General features: G+C 41.1%; 3 protein-coding genes across 8 annotated transcripts in view; all 3 read left to right on the plus strand.

Annotated features, from left to right (window-relative positions):
* smpd3 (sphingomyelin phosphodiesterase 3) overlaps positions 1-9821 on the plus strand; it is a 67244-nt gene extending 57423 nt beyond the window's left edge. For all 3 annotated transcript variants that reach the window (XM_084060458.1, XM_084060459.1, XM_084060460.1), the window contains exons 6-10: positions 695-856; positions 1508-1597; positions 3298-3361; positions 3639-3807; positions 9187-9821. In XM_084060458.1, the coding sequence (XP_083916584.1) occupies positions 695-856; positions 1508-1597; positions 3298-3361; positions 3639-3807; positions 9187-9288 (587 nt within the window). In that variant the 3' untranslated portion in view covers positions 9289-9821. The remainder of the gene's footprint in view (positions 1-694; positions 857-1507; positions 1598-3297; positions 3362-3638; positions 3808-9186) is intronic.
* A 7521-nt stretch (positions 9822-17342) lies between these two features.
* On the plus strand, positions 17343-19413 carry LOC311047350 (C-C motif chemokine 4-like). The gene is made up of 3 exons (XM_084060040.1): positions 17343-17478; positions 17837-17954; positions 18199-19413. The coding sequence occupies exons 1-3, from the start codon at positions 17412-17414 to the stop codon at positions 18311-18313; spliced, it is 300 nt and encodes a 99-aa protein (XP_083916166.1). The 5' UTR covers positions 17343-17411; the 3' UTR covers positions 18314-19413.
* A 1431-nt stretch (positions 19414-20844) lies between these two features.
* The window catches only part of LOC311047605 (septin-7-like), a 38650-nt gene continuing 31994 nt past the window's right edge, over positions 20845-27500 (plus strand). For 2 of the 4 annotated variants that reach the window (XM_084060375.1, XM_084060377.1), the window contains exons 1-2: positions 20845-21140; positions 21174-21230. In XM_084060375.1, the coding sequence (XP_083916501.1) occupies positions 21192-21230 (39 nt within the window). In that variant the 5' untranslated portion in view covers positions 20845-21140; positions 21174-21191. Of the gene's footprint in view, positions 21231-27500 lie in introns of all 4 variants that reach the window. The other 2 variants (XM_084060374.1, XM_084060376.1) reach the window with 1 other exon arrangement.

A 27500-nucleotide genomic window follows, 5' to 3' on the forward strand; every position in this document is an offset into this window, starting at 1 on the left:
AGCAACAACACCTGTCAGTGCCCCACACAAAAATAATGATTTCTTAGGTTTAGGCTTTCTTAGGTTTAGCTCATCATTTAGCAGCAGTTAACCCATTCAATCCGGGAACGCATAGCTGTGTCATTTTAGATAGTTTTTAGCTATAACCATTATTTTATACTATAAAAAATATTCAAAAATAGCAGATATACAAGTGCTGCTTTACAAGCTTGTAAATCTGCTTTTTTTCCCGTTAAACTTTGTGCAAATCTTTGAATAATTACTTACATCTTTGCTTCTGGGGATTCTACACGTCTTCTAAATTCTAACAGTTCTTTTGAAAGTATATCTTGCTATATCTTGCTTTTTCATGTCAAGGACCACCTAAAATGATATGTATTTGTCCGCGGACCCCCATCTCAAAATATTTTGTTCCAGGGACCCCGCAGTAGCAAAGAGTTGAGTTAAAAATGTATATATTTAAAGATTTGCACGTGTTTTCACAATTAATAGCAGATCTACAATCTCATAGCGCGGCACTCGGTGCCGTGCTGTGAGCTTGTATATCTGCTATTTTTGAATAGCCAAAGAAACAAATGTGTTCCCGGATTGAATGGGTTAAAAGAAATGTAAGTGCAAGTACTGTACAATGTATGGACGTGTACAGATGATGCTCTCTGTCTCTCAACCTGTCCCACACCAAACCTTCCATCAGGGGATGCAGCGGTGCGCTGTGAGCAGCTGGACCTTATCCTCCAGTGGGGGACAGAGTTTCGCCAGTCGTCCTGCCGGTCCCCAGAGGGCGAGAAGGTGCTGGAGGATCTGGTGGCCTTCGACGTCATCCTAGGAGACCTCAACTTTGATAACTGTTCATCAGGTAAAAAGGCTGGCTTGGACCACTGCTTTTGAGAATAGAATCAGCACCGTTCTGTACTGTTCTGTCCTGATGCTACTGGCTGTACTGGACCCTTTTTCATGTCAAGGATCCCCAAAGTAATATGTATTTGGCAATGGACTGGGGACAGGGACCCCCATGCAAGATTTGAGTTCTTAAACCTTTTAAAAAATGTTCACTTTTTTAAACAATATTTTTCTACAAGCTCACAACACGTTTAGAGATTTTTAGAGGGGCTATTTTCTAAAAGCCAATACAATGTTAAAGTGGTTAAACAGATTTTTTTTGGGACTGAATGTGTGAATAGTACTATACTAGTGAATTTATTGTACTGATTTTGCTGTGGTCTGGACTGACAGTATTGCAACTTTAGTGTTTTAATGTGTGCTATTATTTCTATATTTGTACCGGCTTTTTAATGCAGTAACCTAACTTTTTTTCTAAATCTGGTGCAATACATTTATTATACACAGTCCTTGTCAAATAAATAGATCAGGCATAATGCAGGTGGACTTCCCCTGTGTGGTTTTTGCTGCATACTGGAGTGCTTCCATTGTAACTGTGGTGTGTGTGTGTGTGTGTGTGTGTGTGTGTGTGCGTGTGCGTGTCTGTGTGTGTGTGCGTGTCTTTCAGAGGACAAGTTAGAGCAGCAGCACGCTCTCTTCACGCAGTACAAGGACCCATGTCGCTTGGGGCCCGGAGAGGACAAACCATGGGCTCTGGGTGAGCGGAGAGGACACACACACACACACACACACACACACACACACACACACACACACACACACACACACACACACACACACACACACACACATACACACACACACACACACACGTACATGTATGTAAATGTACATATTATGTATGTAAATGTACTGGCATTAAAACACACACATATGCTCACCTACACACAGTGCCATATTCCTCTTGGCAACATACAAGTGACACGACTGTGCACATGTGGCACAGAGAATGAAGAGGGGAGGAAGGAGTACCTGGTGTTTCCTCCCAGTAAGGGTCAGTGTCACGGCACATGTGGCAGCATTCTTCAGACAATTTATACCGACACAATGTCCTTTAAGCAGTGTCCTGCGCAGCTCTCCCATACTGTACGCATAACCACACACGTTACATTTATGCAGCTGCACACAACCACCAAAGCAGGTCAAAACTGCTGCCACGCAGTCGCAGGACAGAGGACGCTTTAAGCTGGGTGTTTCTGTGTACACCAAAATACACACAGTACTGTGTATTTTAAGCATTAGTGACGTACAAACTGTGGGGTTTTGGTCTGGAACTCTGGATATGAAACATTATTTAGGCCAATGGTATTTTAGGGGCGGTGTGGGCAGGCTAGAGTGAAAGGACTCGTTAAGGACAGGGCTTGTATATGTAGAAGGTGAGCCAGTGGAACAGCTTTGTTTCGCAGTCTGTGGTCAGAAGACAGGGGTCAAGTAAGGATGGGAGGATGGAATGAGTTAAGATGTGAGATACGGAGGAAGGAAGGGAGGGAGAAAAGGAGGGTAGGAAGCGAGAAAGAAGGCAAAAAAGAAACAAAAAAACAGGCAAAGAAAGAAAGGAATGTAATGCAATGAAATGCAATGAATTAAACAAATAGATGCTCCATGTGTGAAATGTGGTAGCTCACAACGAAAGAGGTTTTGAAGTGAACTCTGAAAGCCCCAGTAATCATCCCCGTGTCGGAGTGTCCTGTGTCCTCTTCCTTTAGCCTGACTGACAGATAGACAGATAGACATACGGAGGCTCTAATGGACAGGCAAATAGTCAGGCACACAGACAGGCACACGTCGGTTTTGAGGGAGACAGGAAGACAAACAGATGGCCAGAAAGGCACGCCGGCACTCATGCACGCAAGCACACGCACACGCACACGCACACGCACACGCACACGCACACGCACACGCACACGCACACTCCAGACATCCAGGCTGCCAGCCGAACAAACTCAAACAGAATGCCTGCTCACCACACAGACAGTGGGTAGAGCAAAGGGTTTTTTAGAGCTATTAGCAGGCCTGCTACCTCACATCCTTGTTATCTTTGAGTGCTCTTCACATCGCTGTCACATCGCACTTGTCTAGGAATGCGGCGGAGGCCGTAGGTGCCTGTGGGTGGTTACACGGGGAAATCCTGAGTGTTCATTTATCTGTGTGCGTAAAGATTTACCCTTACTGGTGCATTTTCAGAGATAAATTAAGACTCAGGATTTTGCTGTGTAGAACACACAGAAGGCAGACAATATGTCATTAGAGAGGCTTGTTATATTTAGAAGAATGACAATGAACACATTTGTTTGTGCGTTTACGGTGAGGAATATTGCTTTTGAATAGAAAATGTGTGTTATTGTACTTCTGTGACACATGTTGACACGTTTAAGTGATTATGACATCACTCAACAGGTACCCTACTGGATCCCAGTGGCCTTTACGATGAAGAGGTCAACTCACCTGAAAGTTTACAAAAGTAAGTTTAATGTACGGGTACATACACACACACACACACACACACACACACACACACACACACACACACACACACACACACACACACACACACACACACACACACACACACACACACACACACACACAAACGCACACTTTTGTTTAGCGTGGTAATCATCAGTCTGATAACTTGTGGTTTTATTAGTACATTGTCTCTCCCTACACAACCAGAGCCTACTGTTAATCCCTCTCCCTCTCTCTCTCTCTCTCTCTCTCTCTCTCTCTCTCTCTCTCAGAGTGATGGAGAATGAAGAGGGGAGGAAGGAGTACCTGGTGTTTCCTCCCAGTAAGGGTCAGTGTCACGGCAGTGTCCAGAAGGGAAGGAAAATCCCCCTGAAGGGCAACGGACGCCGCATCGACTACATCCTCTACAGCGACGAGGGCCTGCAACCAGACTGGAAATTGGTACAGATTAGCAGACATGTCCACAACAGTTTAGTCAAAGAAGTATATTTGGCTCGTGCGTGCGTGTGTGCGTCCAAAGTACGCCAGGTTGAAAGTGGTTACGCCACGTTGGTGCCTCCTCTTGTCATAACACCGACTTAGAAGAAAATAATTGGTATTAATTATTTGTGTTTTTACAAAATTGCTAAGGTATATTGCTTGAAACCCTCACGTATTTTTTCAGAACTTTAAAACACAAAACCAAAATTCACAAAACCCCTGACTGTTCTCTATTGTCAAAGTCAAACAATTGCGTCAAAACCATTTAGATTGTGCTCAAAATAAATACACACAGCCATTTTCTATATCAACACTACAGGACATTCATTATACACTACTAAGTGTATAATGTGTACCAAGGCTTTAAAACCAGCATTCTGGCCTGTTTAAGCCATTAACTATGCTTTTTCACTTTTCCAAAGAATATTGTATCGTGGTTTGTATGATTTTCTAGGAAGCCACTGGGTTCCATAAATTTCAGTATGGTATGAAAATCCACTTGAAGAAATTTGAAACGTGCTTGAGATAGGTAATCCAACAAAGTTAACTTTATTGCATTTTACAGTGCAGAAATAAAATAAAACTAGAAAAAGTGCTCCTCGGAGCACAACTCTCCGCCAGAAGACTTGTGTTGGTTCGAAGGTCGCGAAGGTCGCTATCCCTCTTGTATATGTAAGTGTCCTATCCATCCTGTCTGGGTAAGTGTCCTCTTCCGTTCATTCTGTGTAAGTGTCCTATCCCTCCTGTCCTATCCGTCCTGTCTATGTAAGTGTCATATCCCTCCTGTCTATATAAGTGTCCTATCTGTCCTATCTGTCCAATAAGACAGATAGGAACAATTGGACCGCGACTACTTGACTACTTCCGGTTCGAAGGTCTGGGAGTGAGCTAGTGGCCGGATTTTCGGTATTGGAATCTGGCTTATCACAGTGACACATGTATTTATAGGTCGCTATCCCTCTTGTATATGTAAGTGTCCTATCCAACCTGTCTGGGTAAGTGTCCTCTTCCGTTCTGTCTGTGTGAGTGTCCTATCCCTCCTGTCTGTATAAGTGTCCTATGTCATATCCCTCCTGTCTATATAAATGTCCTATCTGTCCTATCTGCCAATTATGTATCAGCCATGCAGCCATTTCATGGTTCCCGTCTTACCCAAGCCCCCAGAGCCGCTGAGAAATCTTGAAGCTGCCACCCCAGTGGCCAAAGCTGGAACTGCAGGCGGGGAGAAATACATGTGCGAGCAAAACATACTGATATATATTTATATATAGAGATATAAATATGTAAACATATTATACATAAATACATATGCATTTACATATACATAGGCATCTCCAGTGAATTTCATAAATATCTCGCGTTCAATCCTTGACACACGGGCTGCCGTAGAACGCAAAAATCACACCCTGTGTGAAGGTAGCGGCGCCTTTGAATACATTATGTCATCGATATGTGTTTATAATGTGTTTATAGCCATGTGTCATGTGAAGCTTGACCAATCACTTTGTTGACGGGTCTGACCAATCAGAGCGTCGACGACAGATAAAGTTAAATTGAGGATCTAACTTTAAATAACTTACCTAGAAGGAGACTTTAGCCAAATAAAAATATATACAAAAAAAAACATGAGGAAATAAAAAATAAACCTTGACATCATAGTGATGTCATGAATAGTCCCCTTGCCTGACAAATCACAACCTTGACGGGCCTGACCAATCAGAACCTTGACGGGCCTGACCAATCAGAACCTTGACGGGCCTGACCAATCAGAACCTTAACGGACTCTTGGATTCTCGATCGTCTCTATCAAACCATTCTGTCATAACGGATGACTGGGTCCCGAACTCAGACTTTTCTATACATTCACCCTTCATCTGTTCTTGTATCTTTCTCTTTCTATTCGTCATATTAACTTTAAATAACTTACCTAGACGGAGACTTTAGCCAAATGAATAATAAGATGAAGTCATTGTCATCGTTTATATAGACATCGAATTCTATATTCATGACATCATAGTGATGTCATGAATAGTGACCAATCACAACTTTGGCGCACCTGACCAATCAGAACGTTGACGCACCTGACCAATCAGAACGTTGGCGCACCTGACCAATCAGAACGTTGACGCAAAAGCCAGGCATAGAGGGCTAATATCCGCTCTATACCTAAAGGTATAGAGCGGCTAGCGCCGCTAAAAATGACACTAGTGCGCATGCTCATAACTTTACGCCAACCCAAAACCGTCTCAATAATTCTACTTCCGGCAGGCTTCCGGGTGCTTCAAAACGCCAGTGAGCACATTCATTGAAATGATAGCTGGGGGCGGGGCAATCCTCCCTCTAGTTATATTATACCTCTATGGTCTTACCTCACTCTGACAGTGGCAGAGACACTGTCAGAGTGATGCCATGTATATATAGGCCCGGTGGCGTCACTAGCCAATCAGATCACAGTATTTCACGTGTCACGTGAGGCTTGACCAATCGGTGTGTCATGTTTAGAAAGTGAAAACACAGTGATAACAATACTCTCCTGGCGGAGAGTAATAATAACCCTAACCCTGACAGGAAACCTACTTAGACAGTCTCAAAGTACAAGGCAAGTTTATTAAAGAGAAGGTCTGTTCATGAACAGGGCAGAAGCAAAAATGCAATTGTGTTCTGAGGATGCAAGTGCTCTTGTACCCCTCGGTTGCTGGTGGGCGTTGCTATGGGATAGAATAAGCAAGTACCAACTGCAGGTATCCTCTGCCTGCTAGATCAACAATACCAAGACACAGCTTGACTTTCTTATCCCGTGATGATTTAAAGGTTGCAGACAGGGGAACCAACACCTTTCTTGGAGATTTGAAGAAGTCGCCCCTCTAAGTTATACAGAAGTGATGCAGTTTCGGGTACAGGGTGCACAGAGTGCATGAACAGGCATAGGGTCATTTGCAGAACGGGAAGTATCAATGCAATGGAAGCAAAAACCTTCAAGTGTATTGATTTAGTAGCCTCAAATAATCAGAGTTGTACAGTCAGTGTCATCGTAAATCAATCTATTCTAGAATATATGCGAAAATAGCCGATCTACAAGCTCACAAAGCATCGCGGAGGAGGCCTAGTAGTATAGAGCCCTTGGGAATCCAGTCAACTATCTAGAGTATATAGCCTACTGTTTAACTGGTTAGCAGAGTTAGGAAGGGAGAGTATAGTGGGAGGTATTGGAGTGAGAATTGTGGATGCTGATTAAACCAGTTTTGGACCAGAGCAGATTGATGGAACGATACAGTACATTCTCCCAAATAACAATGTCGTATCCCATTTGCTCAGCATCCATTTGGTCTTCTGTTGTGATGTTGTGTAGTCCAGTGGTTCCCAAACGTTTGAGCTCAAGACCCGAAAGAGAAATCAGATGTTTGCCAGGGACCCAAAGTAATGAAAATAGCAGATATTTTATTTTCACTAATTCTTAAACATTTGTTTTCTAATTTAGGGAATTTCTTTGATTATTTTATTCATTAAATTCTTTCTGAAAAATGTTTGAATTTGTTTTCAGCTCATGACTTTTTTTGTGGAAACCTTTTAGATTTTTTAAACAATAATAATAATGAATGACAAAATCTAGGAAACAAAAAAATAAAGGGATATTCACTCGCGACCCACGATAATGGATCCGCAACCCACAAATGTGTCCCGACCCACTGTTTGGGAAACAGTAGTGTAGTCTATTGTATGTTCCTACTGTACTCTAAGTTGGTATGGCTGTGGAGGACATTTACACTCAGCTGTTACCTTTTTATAGCGCTTAAGCCTGATTGGTGAGTTTACAATTATGCACCATAAGTGTCTGTACACCTGACAGCTATTGGTTCAGAAGCCAAGAAGTGACTTCATGTTAGATGTATGTGTCTACTGGCTAATGTAAAAAAAAGTGTGTTTAGTGTTTGGCTGAGAATGTGCTTATACAGTAGGTATGCACATCTGGGCTGAGGTTTTGAGTGTTAGGTTTCACTATAATGGTGTGCTACCTTTAATTTTAGTATTTAAGCTATTGGAGTAGAAATGAAGACTGTAACAGACATATTATCTGAGTTTATGTGCAACAGCAGTATGGTCCTTCAAAAAGGTTATTAACATAATATGTACAAAGTAAACCAATTCCCCATGTATTTTGAGTCATTAGTGTTAAGATAGAAGAAGACAAAAGGCCAAAGCATTTGTATACAGAGATCATCCAGAGCATTAGTATAAGAGAGTCAAATTACAACCTTTGGATGATTTGTTTAGATCAAATAACAAAGAGGTGAAGCCGCGTGGTCGGCAATATCCTGTTTTATTCACGAATGGTGAAGAAAGGTTTGAACATTAACTGGTTGAAATGACACTGAGGCTTTGCAGTTTGCCACAACTGCACACACAATGACAACTTTAGAAACAATTGTACATGCCGTACAACATTCCGGCTGTGTACCACGTTACACAGGATTTGACATTACACCAGCCATGGGAGATTTTGAGGACACAGCAGATTGTGTATGAGTCTACCAAAATGCAATGTGAGCAAAAATATTTCCCTCCGTCAATGGGAAGGATTTAAAGGGATTGAAAAACCAAATCACTTGATTTACATGGACAATTTCTCCCTCCCCCCTCTCTCTCTCTCTCTCTCCCCAGCCCCTCTCTCTCTCTCTCTCTCTCTCTCTCTCTCTCTCTCTCCCCCCCCAACCCTCCCTCTCTCTCTCTGTCTGTCTATCTCACTCTCTTTCCTCCAAATCCTCATTACTCTCTTCCTCCCTTTTTCTGAAAATAATAGCATTAAACTGCCACCTTATGGCAGCATGTTGTTACTGTATGGTGGTTTCTCACTGCCTTGTAATGGTGAAAGACAGGTAATGTTTCTTGAAGGTGAAAATGTCCATTCAGATCAGATGCAGTAGAATGATCGCGTTGTAAAATGTATCAAATATATTTATGCAATTCCATGTGGTGCTTAAATGGGTCTAGTGTGGTAAATCATTAACATACCATATTCAATACATAATTCAGTACAAAACTCCAACATACATAGTCAGTTCTATGTGTATGAGGAAAACAGCTTATAGATTTTCTCTTAACCATTTTGAACCTGGCGTAACACTTTTGGGCGTGTCATTATAGGCAGAAATGTTATATATAATATTACATGTATGTATTTTTTTAATAACACAAATAGCAGAACTACAAGCTCACAACACGTTGCATCATGGCACATTGCCTAAGTGGTAAAGCATTTTAGCTTAGTGTGCTCATATCTTGTCAGTCAATTAAGTGAACGGCTGTCATCAGAATGTTTGACAACCCTCTCTCCTCCTGCAGGATATCGAGGAGTACAGCTTTGTGACCCAACTGGCTGGCCTCACCGATCATCTGTCTGTTGCGGCAAGATTGGCTGTTTCCACAGGGGAGGAGGAGTCTTAGAGGGGGCCACACACCTTCAAACTGCCATGGAGGACCAAGTAAAAAACAGGAAGAGAGAAAAAAGAGAGATGATAAATAAAGGATGATTGGAAAATTTTAAGAATTCTGCTTGAGCGAGAAAGACTTAGGAAAAGTAGGGATGGATGGGTGGATGGATGGATGGATAAATGGATGGACGGACAGACAGGCGGACGGGTGGACGGACGGAGAAATGGATGGATACAGATAGAAATCAATGGCTGGATTTAAAAACAGCAGAGAAACAGCTGCGTCCGATGCAATCGATAGAGATTCCGCAGAGGAGAGATAACCAGGTGATCCCTGTTTGCATGCTATGACCTGGACAGAGACATTCATAGCCCTGGGAGACAGAGAGAGACAGGTGGACAAACACCTACACCTACACACGCACACACACACACACACACACACACACACACACACACACACACACACACACACACACACACACACACACACACACACACACACACACACACACACACACACACACACACACACACACACACACACACAGAGAGAAAACACAGAAAACACACAAGCAACACTAAATCTCTTGGTCTGAGGAACACAGGGTGACTCTCCCTGTGAACACAATGCTCTCAGTTGAACGGAATCCGTGGGACTTTTGTTCAGTACTCTTTCCAGTGAATTATGTCATGTAGCTTATTTACACACGCTCCTTTTATTGGATCTGTTTTACTTATACTGTACATTTGATCTTTTATGTTTTTACCTTCAGGGACGGTTGGATCGATCCTTGCTCTTCAACGCTATGAGTAGAGAGAGAGAACATATACATTGACCAATGACCATTGAGTGAGGCATACAGCCTTTAGACTCTTACTACGCTCTCCGTGTCCTTCTATAGTGTTCCTGTCTAAAAAGGCCATTGGGTCAGTTCAACTGTCAGTCACTCACCGTAGTACTCCCATCTCCGTTACAGGAACTTAAACTGAAGTGTCTTTTTTTCTAAAAGTCTTTCTAAAATATATTTAAAAATATATATAATAATACAATTTTTATGGTCACTGCACCATTTTTCTAGGGAGTTTAAATGCCTGTTTAATACTTTATGGTACGTTAATAAACAGAGGTATGGAGAAGAAAAACACAAAAAACTATTGACTCGACTGGAGAAAATGATATTTTTAGATGTAGTATGCTTACTGTCTTTCTGACATTGTGTGTTGATTAGTTAAACATGAGGAAATGGACGGGCCATGACTGGAGCAGCCAAAGCTGACATTGGGGTGGCAAAGTAATTGTGTGTGATGGAAAAGGGAACCAGTTTACAGTACAGTACAGCTGAAGTCCCTGCGACATACTAGCGTCATGTCCAGGGGGTGTACTTGTGCATCATGGCTGGGAGATGTACTTGTACATCAAGCCGCCTCACGCTACAGACACAGGAGTTAGGCTCCTACCCTATGGGCCACATGGCTCAGAAACCATTGGTTCCCTCCCAAGGCTACTTACTTACAGCTGAAATAGGGGGATGGTCTCTGCTTGTTTGAATCTGAATGCCCGGGGACTAACATGTATGCCCCCCTGCTGAACTAACATCAATGCAACATGTCTGCATGTGAGATGCCACCCTGACCCTGCGATTAACTCCACATCCAACATACAGTATAAAGCAAGCATACAGACACACAGAGACACGTTGCATAGAATGATACATAAACACACAGGGGCAGTGAGCGCATGCGCAGCGAGCGCACGCACGCACACACACACACACACACACACACACACACACACACACACACACACACACACACACACACACACACGCATAACACCAAGCACATACATAAGCACACATCAGATTACGTACTATGCACACAAAGGTACAGAAAGAACACAAACACATACATGCACACCAAAAAGTATATTCACATTCACTGTTATCCTCACAAGCCTGTACATTGAAGTACACTGCTCCTGCTGTCTGTATCACAGGAAAACAATGACATGTGCACAACACGTGTAAGTACGTACATGCAGGGCATCTTCTCTGATCTGCTCCTCTACAGCATGGTATTTATATATTCAACTTCCTATTTGAATGCAACCACAGAGACCAAGGTCAAACACTAGCTAGATATTTGGACATACCCTATTAGAGTTTTGGTTGATCTTGTGTAAAGAGATTAAATAATTTGAGAGTTGGAAATAATTTGATGTTTGACTAGCGCCATCTGTCAATCTGAATAGGGTGCAAAACGAACACAATTATGCTGATAGCTTATTCCCAAGGATTTCAGTTATTGTTTGATTGCTTTAGTCGAGACCAGGGGTCTTTAAAGGTTTTCAGGCCATGGACCCCTTAACTGAGAGAGAGATGAAGCAGAGATCCCCACTACATATATTGTATAAAATTGTGTTGTTGTTTTTTTTTTTTTAGAAAGCCTTCCATGTACCTTGATAATAGTCTTTCAAAGCTATGAATAGCTCACCATATTTAGCTGATTGAGAGATTTGAGACTAACTTGGAAGTACTGCACAGGTTTTTCTTTTAACTGCCTATGAGTTCGACAGCACTATCATTTAAATTAAATGTTTTTTGCTTGTTTACAGATATTTGCTAATAATATGTTGCATTCATGTTAATATGTATTTTCAGACATTTACATAAAAAAAGAAAGAAAATATTCTTATCACAAAACCCCCCTGTAGTAACTCTTGAGGACCCCCCAGACCCCCCGTTGAAGACCCCTGGTCTAGACAACAATGTTTACACTGCAGCTGTTGGCCTGATTTTTGGAGCGCAAGGAGAGGAATGCCTCGCTTTGAATTTCCACACCCTTAAAAAAGGACACATCGTTTTCAACACATTTTCAACTCGTTCAACACAATGCATTTTAGGACGTCACCATAATATGTTAATAACATTTGCTATAGAGTGTCTTACATACAGTGTATGTTGAAAGGAAACATGAGAGGATGTGTACTTACAAGTGTTGAAAATAAAGGCTTTTTAAGCGTGTGAATCTTACTGCTGTGTGTGTCTGTGTGTGTGTGTGTGTATGCTACCTGTGTTACAGTATGTATGCAGCTGTATGCGGAAAACATGTGCTGCTATGTACACATATGGATATGTGTGCTGCTATGTACACATATGTATGGATATGTGCTGCTACGTACACATATGGATATGTGCTGCTATGTACACAATACACATATGTATGGATATGTGCTGCTACGTACACATATGGATATGTGCTGCTATGTACACATGTATGGCCACTTGGCAGTAAGCTCCACCTGGCTGCTTTTACACTCTTTTCTCTGTATGATTCACATCATTATGTTTACTATGACTATTTACCATCATTCTGCAAAGTATTTTTTTTTCTTTTCTTTTTTTTACTTCAATTTTCACCTTGGTATTTGTTTCCTTATTTATCATTTGTCATGCAACAGTGTTGCTCAGCCAAACAATGTTCAGCTTGTCAGCAAGCGACATCGTCATATGACAAATGACAAATTATGCTATTAAGATGTAGTTGACTGAGTCTCAGAACCCTTTGCTAATGGCCAGAGTGGACTTGAAATACAGTAAGATCGATTTGTTTCTTGTGAGCTTCTTGGTGAACAGTCTTGTACATACACTTTAGGCCTATGTTGAATAAAGGATGAATATGAACAGAAAACTGAAAACAAGGAACTATTTGTACGTGCTTGGACTGAAACAACATGTGCCATAGAATCTCTGAGGATCTCAAGGGGAAATGGCCCAAACGATGATATCATGTTTTGCCTGACAGTGAAGAAGTCCCTTCTCTATCCTGCATCTATTTAATCTTAGTGATTACAAGTACTTAAGAATACTATCTAAGCGTCAAACAAAGAGTCAGACTTTTACAACAGATGTACCATCATGATGGAATTTCCCACAAACTATAGTCTTAGGGCGTGGCTGCAGTTGCAGAGTCGTGAAACTATTTTTTAATCACTTTCAAGCTGGCATCCCTATTCAGGCCATGTCATTATAGGCAAATAATATTAATATTAATCGAAGAATTTCAAAAAACAAGAAAGTCCAAATTTAATTCAAAGAATACATTTTATTTATTACAATTATTTTCTTCGAAAATAGCAAACAATTGCAGATCTACACGCTCACAGTGCATTACCATGCCACGCCTTAGCAACGACAATAAGTCAAGGAAGACTTGAATAAAAAAGTTCAAGGGTAAGCGGTCATGCCTGTCTTGGTAGATTTTCTCAGTGATAGAAAAAGTAAGGTATTTTCTTGGGTTCAATATACTGTATTCGGTAATTGAAAAACAGTCACTATAGGGAAGTATTGTTAAGCGTCTTGACATTTGTTCGATGTGGGTCCATAAAGAGCTATACCCTGTGGGTCTTGGTTTGGGTTTGGGTTAGGGACCAAGTAAAGCCTAATACTATCTGTCACACGAAGGTGTCACTTGCTGACAAGAAATTATCTTCAAGGTCAACTTCAACTTGAAGAGCTGTTCTTTTTGGCAAGCGACACCATTGTGTATACATTTAGCTTATAGCTCTTAACTGTTGTAGGTGCATGTAGAATACTGTAAAAGTGTAACAATCCTTCATTGATTCTCGTGTCAATACCACGGATGCCTCACTAAGCAATTCTTTCCTGTTTTTATTTTCTAAAGCCTTTCCCTGTTAATAAAGTTTGTCTTTGTTTGTTTTTTTCTCCTTTGGTTGGTCATGGTCGGGTGGGTGTGGGGGTGGACGGGTTGTTTCTTTGATAGTTTCGTTTAGTTCCTCAGTCATGTGGAAGGAAGGGGAAATCAACTTCTTGGACAAACTGATTTGTTATCTTCTGCTAAAAACACAAAACATTCCCTCATTGAATCATGCAGTGTAGTTCTTTAGTTATCCAGTGTCACAGTGACAGTAGTTTGTGTGAGTGACAAGTGGCTCCAACAGCTGTCACGTCACCACAAAAAATGCCCTCAAACTGTGTGTGGGTGTTTGTGTGGGTGGGTGTGTGTGGGTGGGTGTGGGTGGATGTGTGTGAGTCCATGTCATTTGAGTTGTATGAGTCATTCCACAAAACCTGTGTGAGTCCCTCTGACCTTTTAAAGTGTATTTGATCTATTGGGTCACCAAAATCTGTTATAAAAGCATTTTATATTCATTGAAATGTCTCCTTTATTAAAGTGTGGAAACAACATTTAATAAATTGAATTGTAGAAACTATTATTATTATTATTTTTATTTTTTATTTTTCAGTTAACACCATCTATCTTGTCTTTGTCCCTCGTAGCCTTCGATGAATATGTACTAATCAAATTTGGAAAAAGTCCATGAATTTTGCCATGACATACAGTTATCTGCTTGTTGATAATCTTTTTACAGTATGGCTCCTATGGGTAAGCCCTCTAGAAGTGTGTGTGTGTGTGTGTGTGTGTGTGTGTGTGTGTGTGTGTGTGTGTGTGTGTGTGTGTTTGTGGCGTGCGTGCGTGCGTGCGTGCGTGCGTGCGTGCGTGCGTGCGTGCGTGCGTGCGTGCGTGCGTGCGTGCGTAATCTCACAAACCTTTGGGTCAGTGCCAAACAAAATGTGCACACTGCCAGTAGGCCAATAAAGTCAATCCCTGTCCCCAAATATTTTTCACATATTGTGAATATGTTTTGTGTGTGAATCCACAGGGAAGCCACGCCGTTATTAGACCCCTGTACTGTTTCCTCAAAAAGAAAATACAGGATTATTATTCATTAAAACCGCATTATTTTGTTCCGTACCTCAGCAACACCTCAACCCAATAAACATAAGAATAATGAACAGATCCTGATATGACATCATCAACAACTATTTATAATTATGTTAACAGTAAATGTCTCTTCAATCCCAACACCTGTTATCCTGGTCTCATACTCTACATTTCCAGGATTTTAAATGTGTCTTTAATGCTGTGGGGTGTTTTTTCTTTCTTTCTTTCTTTCTTTCTTTCTTTGATCCTTTCTGTTAAATGCACTTTAAAGAGTATGGCATTCAAGATATGCAAAGTAAGTATAAATAAAATCTTGCCTGTACTGAAAGACAGAGAACAGGGAATTAAAGTAAGTGCTTGAAATGTCAATCCACTTCTGATGAACGAGGGGGGAGAAAACATTTAGTTCCTGCCTGGCAGTTATTACAGAGAGGACTGTCCCATGAGCTATGAACAGGAAATTCATAACTCCCCAGCTCTTTTAGAATTTGGGGTTTCTTGATACCAGTTCCTTATGTGCCCGAAGGTGGCACATAAGGAAATGTCATGGGGTTCACTTGAATGTTTAATTCATCCTCCTGGGACTATGAATGTTCTTGTAGCGTACAGGTTGTACATCACATCAAAAATGTATGTGTTGTAGCATTACAGGTTGTAATACCACAGGAATGAGGCTACTGTGCACATCTCACATAAAGGTAAAGCTAGGCCTTCCCCCCTATTATATGTTTTGGCTGGATAGTCTGTAACACAGCATGTAAATAAACTTTATGTAATATTGTAGTTTAACATACAACAGCAGCTTACAGGATAAGATAAACAGTCATAAAAAGAAACCCTTCTAGTTTTCTGAAGAAGAAAAAAAACACACACACAAGACAAACACAACGAACACAAACCCGAGCTCCCACCCAACCCTCTCACAAAAAAGTTGAATTGAAATTAAATAAAAAGGTACATTGAAGAGGGCAAAAAGTGGAAAAAAAGGGGAAAAGAAAAAAGAAAATCAAAACAACACACCAGCCAGAATCAGAGGAGGTGACAGCATATGTGATTCGCTTGTTGGTCCAATATATTAGACAAAAAGAAAATACACAGAGAATGCTTAACCCATACTGTTCGGGTTTTTTTTCCCCCTCTACACCTATACCTCTTTGCCAAAAATAGCCGATCTACAAGCTCACAACGGCCAATTTTTGCTGAAGTTCTCCTCAGAAAAGGGATGCGAGAGTTCAAGTGGTTAAGGTAAAATAAAAAATCCTATCACACACACAAGACCCCTGCTCTAAGCCACTGCTGGAACAGAGGGCTATAGATTTTGATTTCCATTGTTGCAAGATTAAACGTTTGGCCAGCAGTGTGCACATGGAGATGGCTTGACCCTCAACTGAATTAATAGAGGGATTAAATGCCACTGATCCAAACATAGCCAGTAGTGGATCTGGCTCAATATTTTTATTCAAGGCCTTTGATATGTAATCAAAAATAAGGAACCAAAATGAGTTCAGTTTTGAGCAGAACCAGAATTGGTGAGCAAGTGTGTCAGTCTCCTGCTTGCACTTATCACATAAGGGATATAGTAGAGATATTGGGATATACTGTATGGCATAAAGCCTTGACTTCAAATAGTGCAGTCTGTGCTATGTAATATCGTTTTTTTTGTGGCGTATTGACGTAAGTATGGACAGATCGATGTCAAAAGCCTGCGTTCACCTGAAGGACAAAAATGGAAATAAACTCTCTGTCTTTTTTGTGTTTTATCCTTTTGACAAACATATACAAAGATAAGATTAAGCATGTGCATGTATTTCCCATATTTTATTTTGTCAATAAAAATGTCAATCAATCAAAGCTTGAATATATCAAATAAAGTAAACGAAGTGTGGACATGGGATCCTTCAAGTTTCGAGGTTAGGAGGTTAGGAAGAATAAAAGAATATAATTATGAGCACACACACACACACACATCAATATTTGATTGCTGTGGTTTTATATTCACATCACGTCTTTCAATAATGGAGCATTGGAGTTCATTACTGGTCATTCATCAATGTGTTTTTGGTCAACGTCATACACACACACACAAACAATTCTCGGGGAAAGTTCCATGAGGTGGAATCACTTCCTCATTCTCGGCTGTACTTTCAGTGTATTAATATCCATTGTTCGAGAAGTTCAAATAACACCCAGTACTAATCGTGGTAAGCCCCTGAGAGAGTTAAAGGTGAGAGAAACTCTAAATATGGGAAGTCCTGGGTCTTCCCTATGAAGGGTATTGTATAAAAGCTACACTGAGCACAACTCTACACAACAGAGAGAAAGGGTTCATACAGCATTGACAGCTAACCAGTCACACACACTGTAAGACTATTGAACACATACTTCAGGATGGCTGCTTTGCGTCTCACTCTGTCTGTATTTGTACTGATGCTGGCTGTCACAACACTGACTGAAGGTAAGAAATGGTGTTTTTTTTTACAGAATTAAAAAGTATATGTAATGTGTGACAAACTTGTGGAGGGAGAGTGAGAAAGATAGAATGGACTCTGTGTGTGTGTGTGTGTGTGTGTGTGTGTGTGTGTGTGTGTGTGTGTGTGTGTGTGTGTGTGTGTGTGTGTGTGTGCGTGCGTGTGAGTGTGTGTGTGTGTGTGTGTGTGTCAGAGAGTGTGTGTGTGCTTGAATGTTCTTTAGTTTGAATGTGAGTGTGAATTGTAAAGCCTTCGTCCAAATGTTATCATACGATGAATCATGAATTGGGCTTCTGCCACTGCTGTATTATGTTCAGACGGTAACCACTGGGTGTTTGGTTATAGGTATGCGTGGTGCTGGACCTAAGAAGTGCTGCTTTGATTTCATCAAAGGCAAGCTGCCTAAAGCTAGAGTTACTAGCTATGTCGAGACCAGCCAGCAGTGTATCAACCCTGGTGTGCTGTAAGTATACACTGTTGTAGGTGTGTGTGTGTGTGTGTGTGTGTGTGTGTGTGCGTGTGTGCGTGCGTGCGTGCGTGCGTGCGTGCGTGCGTGCGTGCGTGCGTGCGTGCGTGCGTGCGTGCGTGCGTGCGTGCGTGTGCGTGTGCGTGTGCGTGTGCTTGTGCTTGTGCGTGTGTCCATTTGGTCAGCATCATACATCATCAACATTATGCTGATTTTTCGACTTCTTTACCCCTGACCTCAGGTTGAATACAGTGAAGGGTCGTCAGCTGTGTGCCAAACCTTCAGACAGCTGGGTGAAGGACATCATCACCTACCTGGACACCAAGGTCAACATTGGAGAACAGACCAACTTCTAAACAGTTGGTCTGACATCAGTGCCTATCTGCTGCCATGCAGAGAGGCATCAAATGAGGACATGAGGCCAGTTTGTGTGACGTGCTGCTGCACATTTACCAGAGCTAAGAGAACAAAGAGATATTGGATAAATCTACCTATCGATAAGCTCCATAATTTTGCTATGTTAACATGTCTAATGTGTTAAATACTAACATTCTAATAATTAGGAAAATCTGATTCAGGAAAGGATCATGGAGCTAACATGGATATCACTGAATAACAGCAATGGATACATTTTGTATTTGCATGGCACAGTCACATTATACTGTGTATAAAGGGTAAATTATTGCATATTTTCATCTCATATCGTTAGCCTAGCATAATTGCCTAAATCATATTCGTAAAGTTTTCAGGAGAGACAAAACAAATCACTTTTTGCCTAAGTCACCTAGATGACTTAGGAAGAAAGTGAAATACTCAATTTTCCTAAGTCATGTTTATCTGCCTTTATTTAGATCTGCCTCTACTTTCCTAACACTGCTGATTCATCGTGCCTTATTGCCAATGTTCTCAGCCTATCAGAATGCTTGTTACAAAAAAAAACACTTTCTGCCTAAGTCAAAAAGTTGACTTAAAAGCACCTTCTGACTAAGTCATTTTTGGTATGTAACAAGCATTCTGATTAGCAATAAGGCAATAAGGCACAATGATGCAGCAATGTTAGGAGAGTAGAGTGAGACGAAAGTGTAATTTTCACCAAAAAGTGAATTAGGCAATTATGCTATGAGGCTAACAACATGAGAATTTAGCCAATTAAGTCTGAATGAGCAGAATTTCATTCTCAAAAGAAGATGGCAGCATCAGTAGACTAAGCTAGACTGTATCACTGTGAATTCTTTGTTTTCTTATATAGGTTCTGTAATTTCATATGAAAATGAGACCCACACAAATCTTGATAAATGCTGGATGGATATTCTAATGGTATTAATGTTTGCATTTACACTATATTTTCTACAGATATTTTTCAAATGTATTTCATTACTAACCAATTGTGCTTATAAGTTACTGAATTCCTCAAATGTACCTTAATGTATGCCTCAGCTATGACAATTAAAGAAAGCATAAGAAAAATGTGTTGATTGGTTTGATTCACTCGTCCGTTTCTCTTTGACTCACTCACTATCTATAAATGGCAAGCCTGTTGTCTTGCCATTTATATATTCATGAGTACCCATAATCTGTGTCTGAGAGAGAGAGAGAGAGAGAGAGAGAGAGAGAGAGAGAGAGAGAGAGAAGTTGTTAGGTGAGTCCTAGGTGTGAGGTCTAGTAGTAGTCTGATAGATTAGTTTGTTTGGAGAGGTATTTTGATTTTAGTGCCTTTGAGGTGCTAGTACCTAAGTACCATGAGGTGCATGTGTAGTCAATGTATAGTCAACCAGTGTCTTCAGTGCATTTCTACTGACCAACGAGGAGATCCTGCCCAAAAATCGTATTCTTTGGTTGACTTTCTTGATTACTTTTGTTTCCATTTTATTACCAGAAATATTGTTATCTAATATACAACCCAGACAGGCAATCTGTTCCTTCTTGTGATGACAATTTGTCACCCACTCTGATCACAGTATGTGGCCTTACTCACAAATCATGATAACATAAGAGACAGACAGATATACACACTACTATACAGAACGTCATACAATCAGCTTACAGTCCGAGACCAGGAAAAACGAGTCATCTGCGAACAAGAACAAATTGCAGTCACATGAGAGAGAACGCAGTGCAAGTTCTATTTACTTGCTGGAGTTACAATTCCAATTTAACCTCATACCACTGCTCTATCGGCAGAGGGCGCACCTACACCATTTTAAGTCTTGTCAGTGAGCTTTAATAACAAAGAGGTAGGATAAGGTAGTATCTGAACATCATTCACGGAAATTAATGCCTTTGCATATCTGGTTCAAAGTTGGTTATTCAACGAGAAAAAGGCGAGTAAAAATAGGCGTAGTAGATCACCAAAACTCTCAAGGAAAAAACGAAATAATACAAAATAGGCCATTACTGTGCCTGGAGCCACGGGCGCCGTTCGACGAAGAGTAGTGGTAAAATAGCCGCTCTACAAGTTCACAACAAGCTGTGGACGCGACGCGTTGTGAGCTTGTAGATCGGCTATTTTTCGACCCAGGCTGGGCTGAACTCGACGTTACGGTTTCATCCAATAGGAACGCGGTTTGCTTGAAAGAGAGAGGAGGACGTTGGAAATTGGAATCAAGCCTCCAGAAAAACGCTACACAGTAACGCTGCCATCGCCAGGTGGTTAAATCTAACATTGCAGGACTTCAGCATTTAAAACGCTACTGCGCATGCTTCTACCGTCTCAAACGCTAGTGCGCCTGCTCCATTGGCTCCAATATTGAGACAATCCTGGAAGTAGAGGTACTTCCGGGTGCTTCATGCGCGTGAGAGCAACTTTCATTGAAATGCATTGGTGGGGGCGGGGCAGTTCGGTGAGTCCACCCTCTAGATATATTGTAACTCCTTTTTTTGGGAGAATGAATGCTAGGCTCGCTGTTGGTGTGGACACATTTCTCTCGTACTATGCTTCAATAAACACGTGTAATTAGCCACCCCGCTCGCCCCCAAAAGCCCATTTTGTTTAGGTCCATTTTTACTTACACTCCACGGTCCACGGCACGTTGAGATATATACGCGTCTTTTTGGGGAGGAGAAGAATAGGCGACGGTTCCACAGCGGCTCCGTAGAGAGACTGGACATCGTTTCGTGCCACAGGACCAGGGTGGGTGGTGACACACGGACGGTACAATCCACAGGACCAGGGTGGGTGGTGACACACGGACGGTAACACAGGACCAGGGTGGGTGGTGACACACGGACGGTACAATGATCGAGCGACCAGAGACTGCGGTTCCGAGCATCGCTGTAAGTTCACTTGTCTCATCATCATGATCGTGGTATTTATTTATGTGCATTATTAGGCCTGATGATGAATGATTCATCTAACCCGGCAGCAAGCCAAGAGGTGCGTTCACGAAACAAATGTTTAGCAATATAAACTCTCTTCAGCGTATTTGGACCCAAATTGGTTCGATTTGGTTCAGTTAATATCACATATTTAAGCTGTACGTGACTACATCGTCCATTTCTGACCATGGATTGGCAACTCCTACCTCTTATTACATAGGTTTAGTAACTCGTTTTAGCGTTGTATTATTTATTTCCTCTCTCCACAAATGCTCGCAAACGTAGGCAAACACAATGCTAATTGCCTTGTTGAACGCACCTCAGGTTGGTGTGTATACACAGCAATATGGTCAGATGTGGTCATTTACTATGGTAAAAAGAAAATATAGCTGTGTGTGTGTGTGTGTGTGTGTGTGTGTGTGTGTGTGTGTGTGTGTGTGTATAAATATGTGTGTGTGTGTGTATAAATATGTGTATATGTGTGTGTGTGTGTGTGTGTGTGTGTGTGTGTGTGTGTGTGTGTGTGTGTGTGTGTGTTGTCTTATTCAATCAAGACCCTCCAGTATTCTTAATTCAAGTCCTTCTCTGATACTCTTCTGAGCATCCTTCTGTGTGTTGGATGTCCGGCTCTGTTGACCTGCTTTGTTCAGGACTTGTGTGTGTTGCATATATACAGCTGTTTACCTGTCACACACACTATTCAGGTATACTTTTGATACATTCTGTTCATGAATGAGTCTCCGCTCAGCAGTCTCTCAATCAGTCTCTCACCAACTCTGTCTTTTTTCTCTTTCTCTCTTGGGCCACATTATTATGCATGTCCACTCCTTTCTCTATCTATCTCTCTCCCGACTGGGCTCAGATTCAAGCTCCAGCTGACTGGTTCCGTTCTGACCAGCCATTGATTGCTGCTGCTAATTCACTTGATCTGCCAAGATAGAGAGCAAGAGGGATAGAAAGAGACTGGAGAGGCTGACTGAATGGGATGGGCGCAACAACTCCTAAGTGCCAAATACAGCAGTGTCATCCTGTACTACCAGTTTATTTCACTGTGAATGTGATCCTTAAGTGACCCCTTTCTCACATACACACACACACACACACACACACACACACACACACACACACACACACACACACACACTCAGGTTTTGTGTTGTAAAATATGCCAGTTTTGTGTGAGTGAGAGGGAGAGCGTGGATTCGAAAACAAGGACAGTTAAAAGCATGGTGTAGTGCCAGGATGCCAGTGACAGTGAAGGAAAGTGGCAGAGGGATGGGAATGCAGATGATGTCAGTCAGTGAGTCCACTGGATAGGCTGGGGGGAAGGGTTCCACATGAATGCTATGGACTGATACTGATTAGCCTCTTTCTTTCTCTCTCTCGCATCAATCTAAACAATCTACATTTCTCTTACCCTCCCCCTGTGTGTTTTTCACTCTGCGTGTTTTTCAGGTCTGTGTCTAAACCCTGACTTCATTGCGCAGCAGTGCTGAACTGAAAATAGCAGATGTACAAGGTGTTGTGAGCTTGTAGATCTGCTATTTTTGGTGTGAGACATGGTCGTATGACCGAGTACAACAAATCAAGCATTAACCTCATTTGTCTCTTTCTGTGCGATATAAACATAAAAAACATATAGTTTAATTCATATCCTCACGCAGACACTCCCACTCCCTCATGTGCATATTTTTGACACACACTCATCCCCTGAATGTTTCACTCGCTGAGACAGAGCTTTCAATCCACATGTTCCTTCACTCCTTCATTCCAGGTACATGAAGCTAAATATTGACTCCTTGTCTAAATATAATCCTGCAGTAATGTGATGTTCGACATATCTGCTGCCCTAGGTGACCTGCTGTCAGTAGTAGTGATTTCAGAGCTGGAGCTTTATGTAACACACACACCCGCACACACAAGTCACTGGATTCCAATAGAGAAATGATGGAAAGTGCTTCAGGCTTTTTTAGAACAGCGCTGCTATGTCTGATGCTGTATCAACGGTCAGACTCCATATTGGTTTCATTGATCATCCCCTTCTTTCTCTGTCTTTCTGTACATGTCATATATCTATCACCAATGTGATGTTTGTGTAACAATCCTATTGGAGTTAATGACCTTTTTGAGCATATTGACCTGCATCAATGTGTGTCATTCACAACTATTCACAGCTTCGGCCTACGTATATCGCTTATAAACATAGACAATGTTCCCCTTAATTGCTTTGTGTCAAGATTGTGCATTTGTATTTTCTCCAAAGTTATTAAAACTATCACACTTAGGCCACCTGAATAATAGAGTCAATGCTGGCTTGATAAGTCATTTATATTAGAATTATTATAAAGAACTTAGAACGTTTGTAACTCAATCTTTTCTTCATTGGCTGATGTTGATGATGAAAGATGATGTTATCAATCTACAATCTAAAATACATTAAATGACAACATGGCTCGTGGGCAGATAACATAACTTCACCAACGATGGTGGATCGTTTCAAGCCACTGCAAGTTGGTGTTCATATCGCAACCTTAATGAAATGAACAGAATCCAATGGCTTCCGCGAAATCAAACTAACCACAGTATGCTTTGGAAAATGGTTGTCAGTAATGTCAAGTATATAATGAGTTGTATTCAAAGGCCTAAACGTGCCAGACCACGCAGCAGTATGGTCATTTAATCAGTAAGGATATGGCTCGTCATTAGTGGAAACAACTTATGTCAGAAATAGGATCCACACATTATGCACTAATCCGATGGTAAGACCGCTACTATGCTGTATTCACTGAGAATGTAACATTAGATGTACTGTACCTAATCTGCTTCTGGCCCGCATCTAAAATGTATCTTTTAGCGATGTGAATGCTAAACATTTAGAGAAATGTATAGCTGTTTAAAAGGGGGGAAAAAGATAATCTGTCATGTGATAACATGGGTGTATACAACTGTGATTAGTGAGTTGGTTTACTCCCAATAGCACTGACTGGAGTGATGCAAAGTCATTTAGAATTTAAACGTGACAGTGATATAGCAGCGGTGATAATACCAGCTCACACCTGACTAGTGACTACATTACATTACATTTCATTACATTACTACAGTACTTCACAGCAAATATCAATATGTACTTTCACGTTGGAATAAAGTGTGGCAAAGCTCGGCAAGAAAGCGTGACCCTATTAATAGCCACAGATGTCGCCGTCCTGTTTAAACATTGTTTTTCTTTTACCACCATGTAAACATTTAGTGATATGGCCAGTTTTGCACATCCCTATCCTTAATATATGCTTAAATTCAACTGACGGCCGCAACATTATCTGTTAAGGCCTGGGCTATTTTTTTGATTTTTCGGCTAAATTCACATGTCCAAAATAAAACCGTAATTAATAACTCGACAATTTTAAACTAAAGCTACATAAACAGTCTTGGTGTTACCAAACTAAGGTGGAAGTGGCGGCACTCCAAAAAAGAGAATGCAAGGCTAAGGCTCAGTTATTTATTCTTTATTGGCTAAAGCGTTTCTGCACCAGCCTTCCGCAGTGCAAAAAGAAGTCAGCCTTCCTCAGAGCAAAATAAGTCTTGACCCTCCCTCTTGTAGAATCAAGAAGGAAATTGTGGTTTGTTGGTCTTCTTGTCTGCATTGACTTTCTCTCTAACAGAGACACTATAAATGCCCGGAATTAGCTCAGAACTTTCTTTACTTTGTTTGTTTCTTACTTTTTTGTTTATTTATTTTATTTTTTATATATACATCTTGTTATTGTATTGTTGTACAGTCTCTGTGTGGAACCTATAACATTTCGCTGATTGTAACTGTACGAGTACGTGTTCTCTATTTTGACACTGTCAAAACGTTGGTGTTATAAAAATATTTCACCCACTCTTTTTAATATTTTTTGACTGAGTGAGGATGTCTGCTATTTTCTCCTGATGACATCAGCGGTAAATGTCGACTAAGACTCAGATCCTGTTTTGGTGCATTTTTAAACCACATGTGCAGCCACACGGCTGACTGGTACAAGTATAAGGCTAGTCTCACATAGCCAGACGATTAAAGATCTCAGCCTACCAATACTAGACTGTCTGGTGACATCTAAAATGTAGTGACAAGAACGTAGCAAGACTGGCCGCTAACAAACCTCACCTGCTAAACCAATTATATCACCGTCCCAATGTGAAGGACCGCAGTAAAGACTTTGAATTGGTTACGCAATCCAGTTATCTTTTAAATCTCATTGAATTAATTTAGATGTCACCAGATGTATTGGTAGGCAGAGAGATCCGATCATCTTGCTATGTGAGAATAGTTCTTAATTTTCTACAAATTCATCATGACTCCAATATTCAGGCATAGGTGTAAATTGGTCATCATGATTTTTCAATAATGTTTTTGAACCTGACAAACAAAGACAAAAGACCGAAAATTGCCCTGAGTCAGACCAGAGTGTTAAAATCCAGCTTAATGCTCTGTGAAGGACCCTAGTAGCTCCCCTCTTCTCACTACCTTGGTGTAAAAGACTGTTTGCAGTTTTCCATTGGACCACCATTGACAGAGGTGGAGAGCCAGGCCAGGCTGACCAGAGATCAAAGTATTTGCCTCGTGTAGACTACAGGTCAGAACAACATGCAGTTGAATGACGAGGGGGATGTCAGCAGACATGGGGAAGAGAGAGGGATGCAGAGATACCTTGGAGATAGAGAGCGAGAGGAAAGAGTAGCTGGGGTGGGGGATAGCCCTGCCTGTGATACGGTGTGAAACTGACTTTTCCTCTGTGATGACATGTAGGGCTGCAACTATCGGATTATTTTCTTAACGATTATTCTGTCGGTAGTTTTTTGGATAACTAGAATAATTGACAAGTATGCTTTTTTTTGGATCATTTGTAAAATTTTGTATATACCGGTACCCAAATTGACATTTTATAATCAACTAAATCGATTAGTCTGATTAACCACTTTGTCATAAAATCAAATGTCTAACATAAATACAGAAAATGTCTAATTTACAAGTTCACAATGCTACGTGCTATGAGCTCCATCTGAAAAAGTTTTTGATGCAACTCGTACGCAGGCGCTTTTGCTCTCATTTTGTATTTGTTCATCCTACATTCTGTTCACAGTGGTTACCAGAAGTGAAACAGTTAATCAAACTAATAGATTCATTTCATTTTAATAAAATAATCGATTTATAAAGTACAGAAAATAGACAGATCTATAAGCTCACAACATGTCTTGATGTGACTCGCTGTGAGCTTGTAGATAAGCTATTTTAGCAAAAAAAATCACGTTGAAAATAAAATAAACACACCTCGATTATTCAAAAAAGTAATCGAAAGAATGATCACAAAAAATATGATGGATAATTGCAGTCCTATAGGCTACTTTTATATCCTGTAGCAGCTGTGAGATGGAGGATGCTGGGGAGATTTTAGCTAAGTGAAACCTTGTTTTACTGCTATCCTCGTTTCTTGGCTTTCTTTATGTTATGCTTTGGTCGGCCTACTTGTTTTTTGGACTTTACCCAGGATTCCTAAGTTGTCGATTCCACCGCTTCCTCCTTTGATTTGACTTTTGGAAATGGTGTGTTTGGACAGCCTGGAGTGGAGACGTGGTCTATTGAAGGATTCCTCTCTTCTCACCTCTCTTCCCCTAAAAGAGCACATCTTACTCTTGTATTTATCCCAGCTGCTCTTCACATCAAAGGGGATCTGTCACTGCAGGACAGAGCAATGCTAATTGCAGGTTCACAAAAAGCAATGTTTTGCCTGTGGGGGTTTGTGTGTGAGAGTTTGTGTGCACACACATGCAAAATGTGGTGTTCCTTTGAATGTCAGAGAGCTGTGTGTGTGTGTGTGTGTGTGTGTGTGTGTGTGTGTGTGTGTGTGTGTGTGTGTGTGTGTGTGTGTGTGTGTGTGTGTGTGTGTGTGTGTGTGTGTGTGTGTGTGTGTGTGTGTGTGTGTGTGTGTGTGTGTGTGTGTGTGTGTGTGTGTGGCTTTATGATATGCATGCATGTGTACCGGTATGCTCTTCTCTTACGAGTGGAGATAATGGATCTGATGTAGAGACCTGTGTGTGTGTGTGCACACACACTTTGCCCGACTGCTGCTATATGTGTATTGCTATGAGTGTTCGAGTGTTAATAACAGCTCGACTTTTCACAGGGCTGTTTAAGATATTTGTATATCTATCCCACCACACACCGTGTTCACGACATGATACAAGATTCCA

The sequence above is a fragment of the Gymnoscopelus microlampas genome, assembly GCF_963454915.1.
Source record: "Gymnoscopelus microlampas genome assembly, chromosome: 6".
NCBI lineage: Eukaryota > Metazoa > Chordata > Actinopteri > Myctophiformes > Myctophidae > Gymnoscopelus > Gymnoscopelus microlampas.

Bases quoted from the DNA above. Each gene is read 5' to 3' on its own strand.
- LOC311047350 (XM_084060040.1), top strand. From the start codon at position 17,412: ATGGCTGCTTTGCGTCTCACTCTGTCTGTATTTGTACTGATGCTGGCT. The intron at 17,479-17,836 runs GTAAGAAATGGT...GTTTGGTTATAG, and splicing joins TGTCACAACACTGACTGAAG to GTATGCGTGGTGCTGGACCT. The intron at 17,955-18,198 runs GTAAGTATACAC...CCCTGACCTCAG, and splicing joins TGTATCAACCCTGGTGTGCT to GTTGAATACAGTGAAGGGTC.